The sequence below is a fragment of the Crinia signifera genome, chromosome 4 (assembly GCF_055691185.1).
Source record: "Crinia signifera chromosome 4, ASM5569118v1, whole genome shotgun sequence".
In the NCBI taxonomy this organism is placed as follows: Eukaryota; Metazoa; Chordata; class Amphibia; order Anura; family Myobatrachidae; genus Crinia; species Crinia signifera.
The window spans coordinates 172816951-172834005 of NC_139220.1; the positions used below are offsets into that span (position 1 = coordinate 172816951).

Consider the following 17055-nt stretch of genomic DNA (forward strand, 5'->3'; position numbering starts at 1 on the left):
GGGTTTTCAAAGATGGCGGGTGCTAGAATGAACACTACACATAATATATAACAAAGTTGTTACCCAGTTTGTTTTATCACAGTCTACTATTGTAAAGCGCAACGGAATCTGCTGTGCTATATAAGAAACTGTAAATAAATAAGTCCCATATATAGAATATAACAAAATATCATTAAGAAATGTAGATGTATTTAAAGTCTATGAAACTTAAAAAAAAATAAAAAAAAGATAAAAATTGAGTTAGCAAAGATTTGTATGCACCAGATTTCTAAAGAGATGTATTCAACAACCAAGTATCAGACTGGTAGTGACCCTAAAAACATAGGAGTATATTATCAAGTATAAGCTAGCACCTATAATTAATTAAATTTATGTAAAAAAATAAAACTAAAAGTACATTACACAAACATAAAAACCACACACGTACACTTAAACCCCTCCCCCAAAAAGAGCAAAAACACCCTTTCCCCAAACTAGTAATCATAATCAAACAAATCAATGACCGCAATAATTAGAAAAAAAAAAAAATTATAATCACACAACCACCATCAAGAGGGCAATGACAGTATCTTAAATTAACAATTGAAATCCATTTTATTCAAATTGTTTGTGTATAATATGCAAACAAAATTAGTTATATTCATATTAAAGCTACATTAGTTATGCCACATCTATCTTCAAATACTATTTCCTAACTACATATTGATCAAACTAACAGGTTTATATGTGTAGAAAATTCTGCTTTGTAATATCAGATAGGACATTAACTATTGTTATTATTTTATATTGTAAATTTACCAATTGGTATAAAAATGTATGATGAAAGGGAAAAAAAAAAGGGGGGGGGGGGGGGGGATTTATGTAAGAACTCACCATTCAAATCTCTTTCTCCGAGTCCATCCTGGTGACAGCTCAACCTTGCGATGTAGGAGGGTCCGCAGGCACCTATGCTGACTTCTTTGAGAGGCAGGCTTCTCCCTTCTGCATCCCAACACTCCTAAGTACAACTTCTAAAGCACACTAGGATACATTACTCAGTACAACGCCTGAACATATTAATATGTACAATCACATAACAACCAATGAAACGGCATTATTTACTGAGCGTAAGGGAGGAATCGCTGTGTCACCAGAATGGACTTTGAAAGAGATTTGAATGGTAAGTTCTTACAAAAATCCCCTTTTCTCTTTCGTTCATTCTGGTGACACAGCTCAACCTTGGGATGTTCAAAATCCGGTCCATTGGGAGGATACGCTCAAGTCCGCAGTTCACCTCACTGCTCACCCAAATGGAGCGTCCTCCGACACTAATTCATGGAACCTGTAGAATTTGGTAAAAGGTATGAAAAACAGATGACCAGGTGGCAGCCCTGTATGACTTCTCCACTGTGGTCCCATGACGCACAGTCCAAGAAGAAGCCACTAACCTATTGGCATTGGAATTAATCCTGTGGGAAATGGTCTGCCTACCGTAGTGTAAGCAAAGGCAATTACCGACCTTAACCATCTAGCAAAGATCTGATTGGAAGCAGGCCACCTTCTCTTATGTACGTCATATAGTACCAGTTGCAAAATCCTTTAAACTGTCCACATTAATGCGCAGAGCGCAAACTATGTCCAATTTTTTTTAACTTGTCCCTATTTCTAGCCTCCTCTGGAGGACAAAACACTGGGAGCACAATCTCCTGGTCTAAATGGAAATTTGATACTACCTTCGGTAGAAACTTCCGTACTATTCTGAGAACAGCCCTATCATGAAAAACCAGAAATGGGGACCTGCAAGACAAGGCCCCCAATTCTGAAATTCGCCTAGCCAAAGCCCTGGCTAACAAAAAAGGTAAGTTAAGTTTTCACGAAAGATCTAAGATCAGCCAACCTTAAAAAGCTCAAATGGAGCTTTTAGTAAAACCAACAATACCAGAAACAGGTCCCAAGGCGCCACCAGCTGCCTATATGGGGTCTTGAGTCTTATAACTCGCTGTAAAAATGTCTAGTGACCTTGAACCTAGAGGTGTGTACCTTCTGACGTTCACACCACCTGATATACATTTTTTAAACACAAGCATAGTTTGGATAACAGTATCTGAGAAACCTTTCTTCCTTAATAAGGAGGTTTCAAAAGCCAGGCCGTCAAATTGAGATGAGCTAGGTCCAGGTGTAGAAACGGTCCTTGATGGAGTAAGTCTGGGTGAAGAGGAAGACGCCAGTAGTCCATCGACAACCTCAGTATGTCTGAATACCACGACCTCCTGGCCCAATCCGGAGCAAACAGTATGACTTGCACCGCCTGTGTCCTCACTCTACTTGAGGATCCAAGCAATCATAGAAAACAGGGGGAACACATAGGCGAGGGTGAAACCCCATGGAACGGTCATGGCAACTACTGCACACACTGTCGGATCCCTGGTCTAAGAGCAGAACATGAGGACCTGACAATTTTGTCTGGACGCCATCAAGTCTATCTCTGGGAGCCCCCAAAGAGTCACTATTTACTGAAAGACTACTGTGTAACTTCCACTCTCCTTCCAGTAGATCTGCCCTGTTGAGGAAGCCCGTTTCCACATTCTGGATCCACGGAATGAACACCGCTGACAAAGTTGTAATGTTCACCTCTGCCCACTGAAATATCCGCAAGACTTCGTGCATAGCCATCCTGCTGCAAGTATCGCCCTGCTGGTTTAAGTAAGCCACAGCCGTTGCATTGTCTGACTGTATTCAGTAGATTGGATTTTTCTTTGGACCACAGACCTTGCAATCTGAGGAGCAGGATCACACCCCCCCCTGAGACTGGCATCAGTCGTGACCGCTAGCCAATCCCACGAGCGGAGGGAACGCCCCATTTGTAGAGACTCCAGATCCGTCCACCAGATCAATGAGTTTCTTGTCTCCTGAGACGGCAACAGCATTTCCTGTTTCACCGTTTGCGGGTTCCCTGACCGACCGGCCAGAATGTTCTACGGAAAGAGCCTTAAGTGAAACCTCGCATACTGGAGAGTTTTGAAAGTTGCTACCATTTTGCCCAACAGATTTAAACTCTGCCAAATTGTTGGATTCGGCGATTGGAGAATCAATCGCACCAACCGGTGAATGTCTTGCCTTGGACTATATAAGGAACACACAATGAAGAGGTGTGTCCAAGATCACACCCAACAACTGAAGTTTCTGAGTGGGTATTAGATGAGACTTTGGAAGATTCAACATCCACCCCTAATCTGAGAAACACTGTTGCCATCGTCAGATGTTCCTGCAGTTTTTCCAGCCGATTCGGCCTTGAACAAGAGGTTATCCAAGTAAGGAATGATCACAATCCTTTTTAGCCTGAGAGCTGCTGCCATGACAGCCATCACTCTTGTGAAAACTCTCGGAGCTGTGGCTAACCTGAAAGGTAGAGCCTGAAATTGCAGATGAGTTTCTCCCATTGCGAAACGCAGTAAAGTTTGATGTTCACTGTCTATAGGCCATGTAAATAAGCGTCCTGGGTGTCCACCGATGCCAGAATCTCTCCAGGTTCTATGCTTAAGAGCACCGACCTCAGAGATTCCATCCTGAAGTGGTCCACCCACAGATGTAGGTTTAAAGACTTCAGGTTTAGAATGGGTCTGAAAGAACCATCTGGATTGGGGACTAAGAAAAGGATAGAACAGAATCCCTTCTTTCTTTCCTCCTGAGACACCGGGTTCACCACACCCTTCTTGAGAAGAGATGTACCACCCCCAAAAGGGCTTTTCGCTGTAGGGGTGTACAAAGAAAACTCTTTGCGGGAACATCGCAGTTGATTCCACCTATCCCGAAACTGCAAGAGGCGACCCCGCACTCTGACTCCAAAACGGGGAGTGTCCGCCCCATCATGCTGAGGACTTATCCTCACATTTTAGAGGGTTTTTCTTTGGAAAGGTCCCGAAACATGATCTGGGAGCCTTTCCTATGCTAGAGGGAAACTTTCCTCTACCTGTTTGTCCTCTATTGGATGTACCCCCTCTAAAGGAGGAGCGAAAGGACTGCCTAAAAGCTCCAACCTAGACACTGGATGCTTAGACGTGGTGGGAAGAAAAGAGCTCTTTCCCCCTGTGGCCTGTATAATAGTGGAATAGGGTTCCGCTCCAAAAATAATTTTTCACTAAAAAGCCAGAGCCTCTAGAGACTTCTTGGATTCATGGTCAGCTTCCCAAGCTTTAAGCCTGAGAGCTCTCCTGGCTGTCTCCTGGCACCCTTTGACGACATCTTGGCGCCTTCTTCCCCAGCTACACAAACCTACTCCACAGCTCACTTTAACATTTCAGTCAAAGCAAAAGCTACTGTGTCAGACTGAAGCTGAGTACACCAGGCATCGGCCCAGTTTATCATGGCCTTAGAAACCCAAGCAGATGCATTGATAGGGCGTAAGGTAAAACCTACCCCTTCAGAAAGCCGTAAGACAACCTTCAATCTTTTTGTCTACGGGGCCCTTAAAAGCAGCACCCCTTTGTTTGGGTAAAGCAGTGAATTAGACAACCTGGCCACAGGTGCCTCCACCAGAGGGGTCTTTTCCCCCAATTGTACGTGCGCTTCTGGCATAGGATACATTTTTGCAAACCTTTAGGGCATGAGAAGCCTTTTATCAGGCGTCTTCAAAGCTTCCCCAAGTAAAGCTATCATGCCCTCATCCGAGGGGAAGGTAACTGTATCCCTGCGTAGTCTCTTAAATACTCTGCACTGGCACTTTTATCCTCATCCGATAGATTCAAAGCCGGCTTAACTGCTAGAATCAAATCCTCAATGCCAGGGACAGGAGAATTTTTTTCCCTTTGGTCCCTCATAATCAGAATCTAAATTCAGCAGGGGAGGTGTAGATAAGGCATGCCTGGGGAAAATTACCTCAGGAGCCTTGCAAACTGCTCCATGAACGCTGTCATTTTATGGACACTCTGAGTAGTGTCCTGCAGTAAAGCAGGGACTCCCTGAGATGGAGTAATAGAGCCCACAGAAGGTTGAGAGCAGGAAAAAAAAATAAAAAGGCCTAGGAGATTTTACTAAGGCATCTGTCTGCCTATTCAGAGCCTGTGCTAAGGCAATCATAAGACCTCCCCAGGGCAGCTGCCCACGCAGGTCCAGGCTGCCCAGACCTCTGGGCTTGATCCCTACTGGGCACAGACTCACATGAGGGGCACAAATCCCCCTGATCCATCTGTTCAACTGTTAATACTACAAAATCTACAGATAATTAACATGGCAGACATCCCCTCCCCATGAGCAGCAGCATAACACCTTTCAGTCATGATTAGACAGTGCACAATGTCAGGCATTAGCTCAGAATAATGTATAGAGTACTTACCTGTCTGCGCTGCTGCAATGGATCCTCAGCGATCACCAGGGAGGCGCTGCCCAGGAGAGACTTCCACTCAGTTCTGCAGTGTAATCCATACTTCAGCTCCACAGTGTGGAGAGAAAAAGGCACCAGAACAGAGTGTAGGAAGAGACCCAGTCTCTGCTTTAGCGAGGAGGGAAGCCTGTTGGTGCCCTTTCCTCCATCAGCTGCTCCTACTAAGTGTCTCTCCTCACATCCATTGTCTCCCCCCTCAGACTGGGACCACTTGGAAGCGTCCAGCTACGCTGGACTAATGTAATAGGCTTCACCTCCATTTCTGGATTTAAGCCTATAAGCCCCTGAAAATGGCGGGCACCATAGCGGGGGGTCCATCCCACACGATCCCCCTAAATAGGGAGACGATCCAGGACTCACCACCCCGGGGCCCAGGAAATCTCTCTGTAATGGAGGTTGAAGCACTGTGCATACAGAGTGCTGACAGGATGCGCTTCTGTCAGCCTCTGATGCGCTCTCAATGTGTATAAACTTCCTCTGGAAGTAACACACTGGAAGCCTGCACCAACTAGTGAATATTAATAAAATAAAAAACACCTAGCAATTCTACACAAAATGGCTGCAGTCAGCACAGCACCCACTCCAGTGGGCACCTAAAACGAACTGAGGAATCCTGGGATACAGAAGGGAGGAGCCTGCCTCTCAAAGAAGTCAGCATAGGTGCCTTGCTCCTGCGGACCCTCCAATATCCCAATGTTGAGCTGTGTCACCAGGATGGACGAAAAAGGAAAAAAATAAAAAGCGCCAGGAGGTGGAAAATAATAAAAAGTCCTTAAGATAAAAGCAAATTAACCTGTTTATCGCTGCAATTTGTCATATTATTTGGAAATCTGCATGCTGGTTAAGCAACTTTAAAATCACTCATTTAAGCAGCTGAAAACCAGCAGAGGACAAAGTGATCTCTGAGCTGCAGGGTAAGACTAGGGATAGTGCTACAGCAAAAAATCCTCCTCTGTTTTTCATACGAAGTCATTTTTAACCTGTTTTTCTTTCATTTTCTTATTCATTTTATTTGCTTTTAGGTGCTCACCACATTATAACCTTATTATCGCTCTTTTTCCCCCTTTCACAATTTATTCTATCATAAGAGCTGCTTTAAGTCACCATAGCGTGGATCATATTTTTCTAAACATTTATGGCTTTAGATCCAATTTTTGCTATCATTACCCGTATATATTCTTATTTTATCTTCATTGTACATTAATATATAGATTTGTTTTTATTTGTATAAAATTGCTAGATTATGGTTTTCATTACTGGTTTTTTTTTTGCTTTGTTTCAAAGTTAAATTACTTGTTTCTAACCCACATGTTTTGCAATAGTCTTCATTATAGGTTACCCTACTCTTGCCTTTTGAGCATGCAGGCTCAAGCTCAATTATTGTTACTTCGCTACACCTGTTAAACTCTTCCATCTGGCTTTAAAACCCAAACAAAGACAGAAGTCATTCCATTTGAAAAAGGAACAAAGTGACAAAACACGTTGATGACTCCTTGACTCTTCTTCTTTGTCACCCCCATCAATTGCAACTTGTTAAACAAAACCTCCAACATCTCCAGAATATCCAGAATATCCAGCGTGGTTGTTATTCACTCCATACTCCTTTACCACTCATTCATTGTGTCTTGCCAGTTTCATACAAGCAATGGCCTCACTGCTAAGACACCTGTGAAAAGCAGCAGTCAAACTGGAGCTACCGTGGTGAGGCAAGTCATTCGTCCACCTCTCCCCCATGTGCTCCGCTTCCATACAGCACTCAGCCAGCTGACTGTGTGCGACGACTACAGTGCCGCTGTTGGCTTCTCCTGCCGGGGTGCCCAGCCATATCATCTCTCGGCTCAACAACACTCATTAATTTATATAATTGAATAACGACTGCAGTGCTGCCTTTGGAATAAGTGAGACCCAAGGACACTCTGCTCCTATTCACAAACCTCCTTCACCAATCGGGTGTGGATAATTAGATCACCAGTATGTTGGTTCACATTAATTAGGTCGACAGGGTCATAAGGTAGACATGGGTTAGGTCGACAGTGAAAAGGTCAACATGGTGTTTTTTAAATTTTTTGTCCCGAATGTCGACACAGAAGATGACACTGAAACGTAGCACGGCTTGCTATGCACGGCACACACCACGCCCTAGTGGACGGTAGGGCATGAAATACCACCTGTCAGCATATGTCAGGTAAAAAGCATGTCAGGTAAAAAAATAATAATAAAAAAATAAAAAAAAGAGTTGAACTGTCGACCTAACCCATGTCAACCAACCCAATGACGGTATCCCCACAAATCTGCATGTCTGATCTAACTGACTGTAATTCAGACAACTAAGCACGAATAAAGATTAGTCATAAAACTTTCAGTGAATGGAAGCACATATCCAGCCTCTGCAACTCCCTCTTGTCTATGGGCAAATTTATACAAAAACAGTTGAGAATGCAGAGAAGATTTTATTAAAGTTCCTATAAAAAAAAAAAGATTCTAGCTACAAATGTCTATTCCATCCTGGAAAATGACTAGAATTGGGCAACACCTCCACCTCCAGAATTTTTAGTAACTCTCCCCCAGCAAATCAGATTTAGGTCTAAGCATTCTTTAAGCCGCTACTTCCTCCAACAGGGTCTGCAATAAAGCTCAGTACTTGACTTTGTCCAATCTATACGTGAAAGAGTTCAAGGATGCTTGGCATTTCAAACATAGTAATGCGATGACTAAATTAATGCATTTTGACATCAGCTGTACAGAAGGGCACTAGCAATAGAATCTCTCATAGAAGCACGGTCTTACTTGATAAAGCATTTTTGCCAGCTGCATGATAGGCTATGATAAACTTCTTTCCATCCCGATCCTCAGTTTTAGTTTCTAGTCCAGGAAATAAACCCTTTACGGCTTGATGAATGATTGTCCTCTTCTCTTTGGTGTCATCAACAACCTGAATCAAATTGCACTTTCAGTAAAAAGTTCACATAGCAGAGTAAAATAGGCCAGGCAATCCCGATTAACCGTAAAATATTGTTACTGGTTATGCCAGTGTGTAAAACCAGTTCCCTCTTTTTCTATATGAATAGTTAATACTTATTGATATACTGTATATCTGATCCGACCCTCCCTTCTCCGTAAACCTAGCCTTCCTTACCTCTTACCCTCCTCTTTCTATATTTCCTTCTCCTTGTGTGTGTTTTGTTTACAATCTATAGTGGACAATTCGACATTGTTGCTGTACTGCAAATCTGTTTTATTACTTTAATAACCATTTAAATTAACTCCCTGTATTTTATACAGGTTAATTTTGGGCCACAGACTATCCTTCTTTCTCTTTCTTCCAAAATGTGCATATTGATTGTTCAAACTTGAAATAATTTCTTTATTGTACGGTAAGCAATTATGTTTCTTTATAAATTTTCTATATTTCCTCAATAAGAAATAACTCTTCTTTATCCCATAACAATATAATAAAATATATTTGAATCTTGTTACCAATGCACCAGAATGAAAAATCTTGTAACAACTCCGTTTTGCACATTACCTCTATAGCTACGTTAGCTTCCTTATTTTTAAATAGCTGTAGCTCTTCCAAGCGCTTCTTCTCGTCCTCTGAAAGAACTAAATAAATTTCTTCAGAAGGATCCTATGAGGCAAAAAAAAAAAAAAAAAATGTTTACGTTAGGTCTGAAAAGAAACCAAACCAGTAATACAATAGAGTGAGAATTACCTCATCATTTGCTGGGATTGTTAAGTCATTCAAGTATATGATTTTACCATCTTTTCCTATTTCGTGTACAACGAAATCGGAATACCTAGAGGAAAAAAAAAAAAAAAGTTAATATTTGACAAGAAAAAGCATATAGTGAATTTAGTTTGGTACTCTTTACCTAGCACGGCGCCCATCGCGACCATCGCATGCACTAAAAAACGGGTGCGATGCGATGCCCGCGATTTCCCATAGGGACCAATGTTAAAAATCAGATTGGTCGCGATTTTTACATAGGAATCAATGTTAAATGGGCCACAGAGCCCTAATAGTCCCCCTGAAGTGTGAAATGGCCCCCACAATTTTTAACGCCACCCCACGATCAACGTGAACCCGAAGCGTGGCGAGCGCAGCGAGCCCGCGAGGGGCGGCGGTACGCGTCCTCCGACCTTTTCATACCCCCACTATCCACGTCGGCGTGGAGTTGAGAATAGAATAGTGTGGCGAGCGCAGCGAGCCACCGAGCCCGAAGCGTGGCGAGCCCCGCGAGGGGACGCGGATACCTTCACAGGTAAACGCGTCCCCTCGCGGGCTTCACAGGTGTCCGCGTCGCCACGGACACCTGTGAAGCCCGTGAGGGGACGCGTATAACTGTGAAGGTATCCGCGTCCCCTCGCTGCGCTCGCCACACTATTCTATTCTCAACTCCACGCCGACGTGGATAGTGGGGGTATGAAAAGGTCGGAGGACGCGTACCGCCGCCCCTCGCGGGCTCGCTGCGCTCGCCACGCTTCGGGTTCACGTTGATCCTGGGGTGGCGTTAAAAATTGTGGGGGCCATTTCACACTTCAGGGGGACTATTAGGGCTCTGTGGCCCATTTAACATTGTTTCCTATGTAAAAATCGCGGGCATTGAGCCAATTAACGCTAAAATCGCGACCAATCTGACTTTTAACATTGATCCCTATGGGAAAATCGCGGGCATCGCGTCGCACCCGTTTTTGATTTACCCGCGATGCCCGTGATTTTTTACCCCCGACGCCCGCGATTGTAATCGCGGGCGCCGTGCTAGGTAAAGAGTACCTTTAGTTTTTACAAATTCTAAAACTTTCTATAAACTAGATTGTTAAATTTACCTTTTAAGGGGGGGGGGGGGGGTGTATTCAATTTCGGGGCCCGACTGTCAGGCTGACCCGACAGCCGTGCCCCTATCCCGTTCTCGGTCTGCTTGACCGAGATTTTGCAGGCAGAATTCAATGTCCTTCCTGTCGTGGGTCGAGAAGGGGGCGTGGCCGCGAGCTGCGTCCGGGAGCTCATCAATTCCCGGCAGAACGAGCACGACTTCTTGTGAAGTCAGGCTCGTTCTGCCGAGATCACCTGTTCAATGCCGTCGAGGAAGACAGCATTGAATAGGGCCTCGCAGACATTCCCGATGGGGAATATGGCTGAGGGGCCCTATTCAAGGAGTTTGAATACCCCCCTAAGTTACTGAAAACAAATGCTTTAGTTGGATGAACCACCAACAGAAAGACCTAACAATGGTACTGTGGCCAAGTCTATAAAATGTAGATAGGCTTATGCCTAAAAATGGTTTGAATTTGTCCTCTGATCCCAATGAAAAGTGCGGGAAAATAAAAAGGGACCACTGAAACATAATATTGCATGTATCAATGTAAGGGCCTTATTCAGTGTTGATAGCTAATTTGAGATCTTGCAGCAGACTGAGGTGTACGCCGCCCACACAGAAGGATATGCAAATTCTTATGCAATTCAGGAACCATCAGGATTAAGTACGGTCTGTGCAAAATTCCATTAATCTGCAACAGACAGACTGGAAGTGGTCATGGCTAACGTCACAGACGCTCTTCAAAACCATCTGGGCATGCCTGTATTTTTTTTCACCACACCCAAAAACAAAACAAAAACGCTGGCTTCCTGTCAAACTGTGATAGGAATATAATCCATATGCATATTTTCCATGCAGAAGAATTAGAGTGCTAGATTGGAAGTGGGAATGGGAACATCTATGGGAGGTGGGATACAGACAGCAAAAATAAAAAATAAATAAAAAATAAATAAAAAAAAAGGGGTGAGGAGAAAAAAAAAAAAAAAAAAACAGGGGAAAAAATAAAATAAAATAAGTAATTGAAAATCCCCATAAGTAGGTTTTTCCAGATATGATTTTTCCTTGTAGTACGAAAGGAAAAACAGTTCATGAAATGACCAGCCTCTATTGCAGCAGTTCAGTAATTGTGGATATTTTTATTTGCCTGCCGAGAGCCTCATTCTCATGGAATTCCATTAGAACAATGAGTACTTATTTAGTTTCTTATATTGCGCAGTACATTCTACTGTGCTTTACAATTGTACACAGTGATTGAACAAACTGGGTAACAAACACAGACTTGAAGGTAACAGGGCCCTGATTCAAGGTTTACAATCTATCGTTATGGTCAGTATTAGCTATAAGCTCTTTAATGCTAAGGTTATATACAAACACACATAATTTGCATCTCTACCACCAGAGATCACTGCCAGCTGTCCACTAAAAACACACAGGTCTGTATTTCTGTTATATCTCCTTACCAAAACCAAATCGATTTGGTTATGTTAAAAAAAAAAAAAGAAGGTGCCCACACACACTACAACTATTTCTATGACATGCAACAGGGGCCACTGGAATCACAGCGGGTATTAGAGCTGGGAATGCTGGGAGCTAGGCACTTCTTAATTTGTTTAGGGAAGACTGGCTCCTCCCTCTAAGACCCATCACCCCCCAGTGAGAAAATTGTGCCATAGGGAGCCAGGTCACAGTTTTCACTGCTCCTGCAGTTTCTCTCAAAATTTCAATATTTCAGACACAGCTGTGTCAAAACACTGGGATCTCTTCCCTGCTTATTAAAAAGTGAGGGTCCGGGCATCTTGCGCCCCTGGTTCCCAGGTCAGGACCTCCAGAAGGCGCCTACCCATTGGTCTACGTGTTACTGCCATCTTTACCTGAAAGGGGTTGCTAGGCACAAACGTTGGCCATCAGGGTGAGTACAAGCGCTGATGCGCTCTTTCCCTGTCCCCCTGCGCAGCAGGTGGTCGGCGCCAGCATTCTGCAGTGACAGGTACCGGGGGTGAGGGGGGGATTGTTTTACACTGATGCAGGCATGGCGCGGCCCTACACCCATATATACACACACACACGTACAGAGTCTTTGCCCTGTGTTAACGGCGCACTTTTCCTGTTTCAGGTTCTCTGCGTCCAGGTATGATCGACTAAGCCTTGCTGCAGCATACACCGTGTATACCAGGGCTCATTCAGAGGCATTCATTGCTATTGTTATACAGGGCTTGCTCCCATCTAGGGCAGTCAGGAGGTTTGGTTGGTGTGTGTGTGCATCAGTGCTGTGTAGGTCGGGCTCATTCAGTCGCCATGACGGGCAGGTCCAAGGCTTCCCAGAAGGCATATACTTGTACTTCCTGCACTACTAGATTCACACAGTATTCAGCAGATGGGAATCCTACAGTTTGCCAGGCCTGTTCTGATTCCACATCGGCATCTTCCCCTGTGGAAAACCCCACACCCCAGTGGGCTTCGGTCCTGGTGGGTACTATGTCTAAGTTGCCAGCTGAACTGGCGGAATCCCACAGGGCAGAACCCACTACACTGGCAAGGTCGGTCGGCGCTTTGGTCAGAAGCGTCCTTTTCAGAGCATTTTACAAGGAGATGACTCTGGGGAAGAAACCGAACCATTTGAGGAAATGGATGAGGGTGAGTGGGAGGAGGTACAGGATGCCCCTCCAGATTCAGAGCCTACTCCTGTTGGAATTGAAGCCCTTATTGTGGCGGTAAAAGAGGTACTTCACTTGCCGGAAGACCCTCTTCCAGAGCCACAGGAATTGGACCTTTTCGGTAATACTCAAAAGGTCTCAGTTGTATTTCCTTGCCCTAACCAGGAACAGCTTCTAGCGGCATGGAAACAACCAGACAAACTGTTTCAGAAACCAAAATGTTTCCCCATCTGTATATCCGTTTGACTCGGTGGCTCTCAGTAAATGGGAGACTCTTCCGCCTGTGGACACATCTGTGTATCGGATGTCAAAAAAGACGACATTACCTGTTCTAGGGGCCTCTTCTTTAAAGGATCCCTCTGACCGCATGATGGAATCTACTCTTAAGTCCATTTACACAACGACAGGAGCCCAGCTCAGACCGGCCATAGTGTTGGCATGGGTGAATATAGCCAACGTCAAGTGGGCGGAAAAGATTGAGGGGCTGGACTTGAACATGCCATTGGAAGATCTTTGCCAATTAGCAGAACATATTAAATAATCTGCTTTGTTTTTCGGTGATGCGGCTAAGGACATTTCGCTGATATCGACCCGTATTTCAGCCAATGCGATATCAGCTCGAAGAGCCCTGTGGCTGCGATCATGGCAGGCGGATGCAGAATCCAAGAGAGCAGTTGAGGGCCTGCCGATTACAGGTGACATCCTTTTCGGGCCCGAATTGGATAAACGGATCTCGCAGGCGACAGGAGGAAAGACAATGTTCCTCCCTTCGGCGACAGTAATTTCAGCCACAACGTTTCTTTCGTGGCCAAGGCGCTTCCGGTATCTTGGGACAAGAGATTCGGCCTTCTCCAGGTAATTCAGACCTTGTTGAAGTCATAAGTCATCATTCTGGTCCAATCTTCACAGAGGAACATGGGCTATTATTCCAATCCATTTGTGGTTCCAAAGCCGGATGGCTCTGTTCGGCCCATCCTGAACCTCAAATCCCTCAATCTACTCGTATCCTACCAGCCGTTCAAGATGGAATCAATTCACTCCGTCAGTGTCGCTGGAGCCGAGGGAGTTCATGATTTCTTTGGATATAAAAAATACCCATCTACATATCCCCATTTGGAAGCCACATGAGGCGTTTCTGCGATTTGCCATCGGTCGAGACCATTTCCAGTTCCAAGCTCTTCCCTTCGGGTTATCGTCAGCCCCCAGGGTCTTTACCAAGACTTTGTCTGTTGCCATCGCGTCGCTCCGGAACCAAGGAGTGACAATAATCCCATATCTAGACTGTCTCCTCATCAAGGCCCCATCGACAGAGTTACTGGAGTCGCACGCAAGGCTGACAACCCAAACTCTCACCAGTCTAGGATGGATCATGAACTTTAAGAAATCCTCTCTGGTCCCATCTCAAAGGATCCTATTGTTAGGCCTTTGGTTGGATACGGATGCACTCCATTCAAGGCAGTTTCAGTGGGATCTCCTCAGGAAAGGAGCAGGATCGCATCTAGATCTACACAGATGGATCAGTCTGTCGACCAAGGCGAGACAGTTCCTACTGTGGCAGCGCCACAGGGACCACCTGCACGAGGGAAGACGCTTTGCAAATCGAGAACTGGATTGTATTAACGACGGACGCCAGTCTCCACGGTTGGGGAGCCGTGGTGCTAGATCTCCGCCTTCAGGGAAAATTGAGACCCCACGAGCAACATTTATCCATCAACTTGTTGGAGCACAGAGCGATTTACAATGCCTTACAGGAGGCTCAGGATCATCTTCAGGGACAACCGGTAAAAAAAAGGTCAGTCAACGCAACAGCGGTCGCCTATGTAAATAGGCAGGGTGGCATGAGGAGTCGGACGGCAATGAAGGAAGTAACAAGGATTCTTCAGTGGTCAAAACAGATGAGGGTCATTCCCGCGGCCATATTCCTGCCAGGAATAGAAAATCTGGAGGCAGACTTCCTCAGCTGGGAGGACCTCCACCCAGGTGAGTGGTCCCTGCACCCCGAGGTGTTCCAGGATCTCATCGAGCGGTGGGGCATTCCCGAGGTAGATCTGATGGCCTCTTGAAAGAATCATCCACTTCCAAGGTCTGTGGCTTGGACAAGGGACCCACATGCCATAGCGATCGATGCACTGTCAACTCCTTGGGAGTTTGAGTACCTGTTTCCCCCTCTTCCACTCCTAGGTCAGGTTCTCAAGAAGTTGGAGAGAGTCAGTGCGGGCAATTCTAATCGCCCCCTGTTGGCCTTGCAGGAATTGGTTCTCAGACATTCAGACGTTACTAGCAGACGAGCCGGTCCGTCTGCCCCTCAGGTACGATCTACTACAGTGGTTCCCAACCCTGGTCCTCAAGTACCCCAAACAGAGCACGGGTTTGCAGGTCTCCACACAGAATCAGTGAAATAATGAGCTCCACCTGTGGATCTTTTAAAATGTGCATGAATAATCTGTGCACCTGCCGGGTGACCTTGAAAACGTGTACTGTTGGGGGTACTTGAAGACCAGGGTTGGGAACCACTGATCTACTACAACAAGGTCCATTCTTCCATCAAAATCTGTCTCAACTTCATTTGACGGCGTGGCTGTTGAGACCGCAGTCCTGCGAGCCAAAGGAATTCCACGAGTGATCCCAACTATGTTGAGAGCTAGAAAGCCTACCTCGGCAGCTCACTATCACCTCATCTGGCGTTCATATGCTTCCTGCTGTGAATCTAAAGGTTGGTCCTTTAGAGTTTTCAGATTGTACCTTCAAAGAGGATTGGATGCAGGTCTGTGGTTGGGATCCCTGAAGGTACAGGTCTCGGCCTTGTCCATCCTTTTCCAGAAGAGGCTGGCACTTCTTCCGGAGGTTCAGACATTTTTCCAAAGGGTGCTACGGGTCAAACCACCCTTTGTTCCTCCAATGTCTCCTTGGGATCTAGACCTAGTGTTATCCTTTCTCCAATCGGAAATGTTTGAGCCACTCGACAGAGTGGAACTAAAATTCTTGTGATGGAAGACTGTTCTCCTCTTAGCACTGGCTTTGGCTCGCCGTGTGTTGGAGCTCAGTGCGTTATCATGTAAGCCTCCGTATCTCATTTTCCATGAAGACAGAGCGGAATTTCGCACACACTCGGAGTTCCTCCCGAAAGTGGTATCTTCATATCACATTAACCAACCAATTGTGGTTCCTGCTTTTCGTGGGGATTCGCCGGAACAGACCTCGCTGGACGTGGTACGGGTGTTGAAGATTTACGTGGATAGAACACGTGCTCTACGCAAGTCAGATTGTCTTTTCGTATTGTACAACGCTTTCCGCAGAGGTTGGCCTGCATCTAAACAGACCATTGCATGGTGGATCAAGTTGACTATCCGCAGTGCTTACCTACATGCGGGTTGAGTTCCACCTACTTCGTTGACTGCTCATTCCACCAGATCAGTGAGTACTTCTTGGGCCGCCAGGCAGGGGGGCTTCGGTCTCACGGATTCAGTACTGAATCCCGGCGGTCAGAATCCCGACAGCCGAAATGCCGACAGGGGGGGGGGGGGGGGGGGGACACGACGTGGATCCCCCCCCCCTAAGGGCTCGCTGCGCTCGCCATGCAGCGGGCCAGGTGCCTCGCTACGCTCGGCACACTAATTTATTCTCCCTCCAGGGGTGTCGTGGACACCCACGGGGAGAGAAAGTGTCGGGATTTTGGCGGTCGGGATTCTGAACGCCGGGATCCCGACCGCCGGGATTTTAACTGCATCCCGGTCTCACAGCTATGCAGAGCGGCCACTTGGTCATACCAGTAAATCCATTTCTCTGAGATCAGCAGGGGCCACTGGATGCCCTCCCAGCTTGTGGATCCTGTCTGTTATTGTTACGGTTGAAGTCCGGTCATGTTCCTGACTGGGTGTTGTTGTTTGAGTTTGTTTGTTCTTTTCTGTTACCTTCTCCTCTAGTGGGCCAATTTCCTCACTGGGGGATGATGGGTCTTAGAGGGGAGGAGCCAGTCTTCCCTAAACAAATTAAGAAGTGCCTAGCTCCCAAGCTCTAATACCTGAAGTGATTCCAGTGGCCCCTGCTGATCTCAGAGAATTCTCTTTTTTCGGATAAGTTTTACTGCAAATCTTTTTGCAATCGCAAACCGGATCTTTTGATCTTACCTGCTGTAGGGAAGATCAGAAGATGCAGCTAAAGATCTATGGATCTAAAGATCAAGGATTTAGATCTACGGGTGTGTTCACACACTGGGATACATAGG

General features: G+C 45.6%; 1 protein-coding gene across 3 annotated transcripts in view; it reads right to left on the minus strand.

Moving 5' to 3' along the window:
• PUS7 (pseudouridine synthase 7) overlaps positions 1–17055 on the minus strand; it is a 70802-nt gene that overhangs the window by 37756 nt on the left and 15991 nt on the right. For all 3 annotated transcript variants that reach the window (XR_014473445.1, XM_083183007.1, XM_083183008.1), the window contains exons 3-5: positions 9072–9156; positions 8886–8987; positions 8147–8291 (exon numbers count right to left, since the gene is read on the minus strand). Coding sequence is in view for 2 of the 3 variants with exons in the window: in XM_083183007.1 (XP_083039133.1) it covers positions 8147–8291; positions 8886–8987; positions 9072–9156 (332 nt within the window). In the remaining variant the exon portion in view is untranslated. The remainder of the gene's footprint in view (positions 1–8146; positions 8292–8885; positions 8988–9071; positions 9157–17055) is intronic.